The sequence below is a fragment of the Acyrthosiphon pisum genome, chromosome X, assembly GCF_005508785.2.
Source record: "Acyrthosiphon pisum isolate AL4f chromosome X, pea_aphid_22Mar2018_4r6ur, whole genome shotgun sequence".
NCBI classification, from domain to species: Eukaryota; Metazoa; Arthropoda; class Insecta; order Hemiptera; family Aphididae; genus Acyrthosiphon; species Acyrthosiphon pisum.
This window is the reverse complement of record NC_042493.1, coordinates 19,242,090-19,245,487: the sequence shown is the minus strand read 5'-3', so window position 1 is coordinate 19,245,487 and position 3,398 is coordinate 19,242,090. Positions and strand designations below refer to the sequence as shown.

The following is a 3,398-nucleotide window of genomic DNA, read 5'->3' as shown; positions in this document are numbered from 1 at the left end:
TTTGACACCGATGATTTAGAAACGTAGTGAACTCGTTCCATGTTGGTACACTTGTGTCTCTTCGTGAATTTTCCCATTCCATGAGAGATTTATCATCGAGTTTGGAAGATGCGATATGTACTAATAGCGTACTTCTCTCATTCACTGGTTCTCCGATAGCTTTCAAAGCTCCCAAGTGTCGACTAAAGGTATCGAAGAAACTTCTTGTTTCAGAGGCTGGTTCTGTTTCTAACGTGTTTACTGCAAATAATTTTGAAATATGAGTCTGTACTATAAGACGATTATTTTCAAATCGCTCTTGAACTAAGTTCTATGCAACTATATAATTCCCCTCCGTTACCTCCAAACTTTCGATTAATTGCGCCGCCATCCCTTTCAAAGATGATCGGAGATATTGAAATTTTTCTATTGTAGGTATTCGAGCTTTGTGAATCATGGTACTAAAAGTATCCCGATAACACTGCCATTTTTCATATTTTCCGTTAAATTCAGGAAGGTTGATTCTCGGCAACTTAATGTGAGCTTCAACACCTTGTCGAGGATTTCGATTGAATGATAGATCAGGTGATTCGAGTTCTTCTGATGATAACTCATTCATCACCGCTGGTTGTATGGAAAAAAATTCATTTTAAAATTTGATGCGTTCTTCTTGCTGCAAGTTAGAGTAATCCAAACCTTCGATTTCAGTTTGAATAAAGTCGAATTCGTCAAACAATGATTTCAGTTTGTCTAGCCGTAATTTCAACTCAGTATAGTTGCGCCTTGAATTCAGTGGCGTATTTAGGATTTTGTCATGGGGGGGATATGATTTTATCCAGTACTTATAAACATGAGGGGGGCTCCGCCCCCTCACCCCCCCTAAGTTTTAATAACTAAATATAAAACTACAATTTTTCTACAATTTTTTTTATTTTTATTTTACAAAACAAAGTCTAGTTTTCTAGATGTTTTGGACAATTCGTCTATGACTTCTTCCGCGGATAAATCAATATTTCTATGAACTGATAGTAATGACAATCCATTCAGCCGTGTCTGGAAATTTTTAATTATTTATAAGTCCAAACAAAATTCTAAAAACTAAACGTCTAACGTTCTTAGTTTCTTACCTCATTCATTGTATTACGTAGATGCGTTTTAAGCCTTTTTAGACTAGAAAAACTCCTCTCAGGAGTTGCAGTTGACACAGGCAATGTCACAAATATTTTTAAGAGAAGTTTAATGTCTTTATCGCAGTTAAGGAACGCTTCTATCCCAGTTTTAGTTATTTCGTTACTACTGGAGGCTAGTTTTAATTTCCACATCTTCAGTTCTGCAAGCACATTGTGCCTATCAATTGCAGGAGAATATAGTTCAATTAGGTGCTGAAATTCATTTCTGTCTTCATTGGAAAATTCTGAATGAAATAGGCACTCGAATCCTAAAACAATTAAATAAGAAATTTATCACATAAATTTAACTACTTAAATGTAGGTATACAAGATTTAATAATTAAAATAAAGCATATAAAATTATAGAATAAAAAAATATAAATTTTTCAGACCTCTTAAAACGTTTTTATGATTCACAAATCTATCTTTCAGTTGAGAAATGAAATTATCAATGTATGGCAAAAACACAGTTACTCGATAATAATCCTTGGTAGATTTTAAATTTTGAGGATTTGCTCGATTGGTTTTCTTTGATGTAATTCTTTTTCTAGAGATTGATGTTCCAATTAATTCAGCCATTGTCTATGAATACACAAACAAATAATTAAAAATGAATGTATACTCTAAAACATATTATATTAATTTTATTTATTAATATTATATTAAAATTTATTTATTATTCTAATGTTAATACCTGAGCTTCGTCAACTATTCTCTTAAATTCATGTTGGGCATCTTCTCTAATATTCATTAATGATTGTATTAAGTTTTCCACAATATCAACCGTTTTCTTCAGATCTATTCTTTCCTTTTATAGTTGTTTGCATACTGGCTATCCATATGAAAACAATACCTAAAATAAAATAAATCTTATAAGTTTTTAATAATTATCTTAATGTAATGTTTGTTTGTCGACAAGTTTCCTACCTTTGTAACATAAAGGGAAACTAAGAACTCTGAATCTTGAATACATTTTAAAAACATATTTGCATCAGTGGAAGATGAATCTTTCCATTCAATAGATATGAAATTTAGAGCTTTATAAACATAAACTATTAGTTCACAGAAATCATTAAGTGCTTCATAACGCTGAATCCACCTTGTTGCACAGAGTCTTTTAAGAGTTATTACATTAGGCGTGTAATCACATTTTTAAATTTCAGTCAAAAGAATATTGTTTCTTTTAGGAGTATTAAAAAAAACATGAAGTTTTTCTATGACTCCCAAACAGTTTCTAATTGGTTTTATATTGCTAGAAGATGAAACTGCTAAGTTCAGGGAATGCGCTGAACAGTGTACGTATAGAGCGTTAGGGTATTTATCTCTTATTTTTTGAACACTTTTAAATTGCCCTGCCATATTGCTAGCTCTATCATAGCCTTGCCCGTATATATACTCGGAATTTACTCCACAATCACTTAAACCTGAAAATTGTTATTTATTGAAACACTCAATATTAAATAAAATAAATTACAAACTAGATACCTTTTAATATAGATGTAGCCAAGTCTAAACCTGTTAGGCTATGAATAGCAATAAACTGAATAAAATCTTCATTTAGCATGTTATTGTTGTTAACATATCTAACACAAAGTGACAACTGCTCTATATTTGATACATCAGTTGTCTCGTCGGCCAAAATTGAGAAACATTGCGATTTATTTATTTTGTCCACAATTTTATTTAAAATGAGTTTATTGCAAGCTTCAATTATCTGATTTTGTATACTATAATAATGTTTAGTTAACATTAGCTAGTTCACAAAGCTTTAAAAACAAAATAAATAACAATAAATCATGCAAACGAATTTGTAACTGAATGAATTTTTTTCGAAGCAATTAGCCATAAAAAAAATTAAAATAATGAATTGTAAAGCATATTATTATAAGGTGTCAAGTAATGCATGTATACATTATACATTTATAGGGCTATTTAGTTACTGAGGCACTGAGCATTTAGCATTGACAAAATAAGTCAATGTGAGTTGTGACTAAAAAGTAGGTATAAGTACAAAAGAAAAAGTACTTACCTGAACATGATGTTTCATATTATTATGATCATTTTCTTTTGGTTGATGAACTGAATCAGACACTGATGATTGTAAAAAATACTTTGTTATTTTGGTTCGTTTCATTATGATGATCAAGTAACAACAGTCAATAACTAACAAAATACAAGAAGCTTAAACATTGACATTAAACAAGAACACTTAATACTTAAATATAAAGTTACGGCAGTTCGACACACAAT

The 3,398-nt window shown here is 30.5% G+C and overlaps 1 protein-coding gene across 1 annotated transcript; it reads right to left on the bottom strand.

The window, feature by feature from the left end:
- Positions 1-918: 918 nt before the first annotated feature.
- LOC103307945 (zinc finger MYM-type protein 1-like) lies at positions 919-3,185 on the bottom strand. The gene is made up of 8 exons (XM_008180472.1): positions 3,178-3,185; positions 2,634-2,875; positions 2,378-2,572; positions 2,076-2,185; positions 1,843-1,956; positions 1,541-1,730; positions 1,107-1,417; positions 919-1,032 (listed from the first exon to the last, which is right to left on the bottom strand). Exons 1-8 carry the CDS (start codon positions 3,183-3,185, stop codon positions 919-921), a joined length of 1,284 nt encoding a protein of 427 aa, XP_008178694.1.
- Positions 3,186-3,398: the final 213 nt, after the last annotated feature.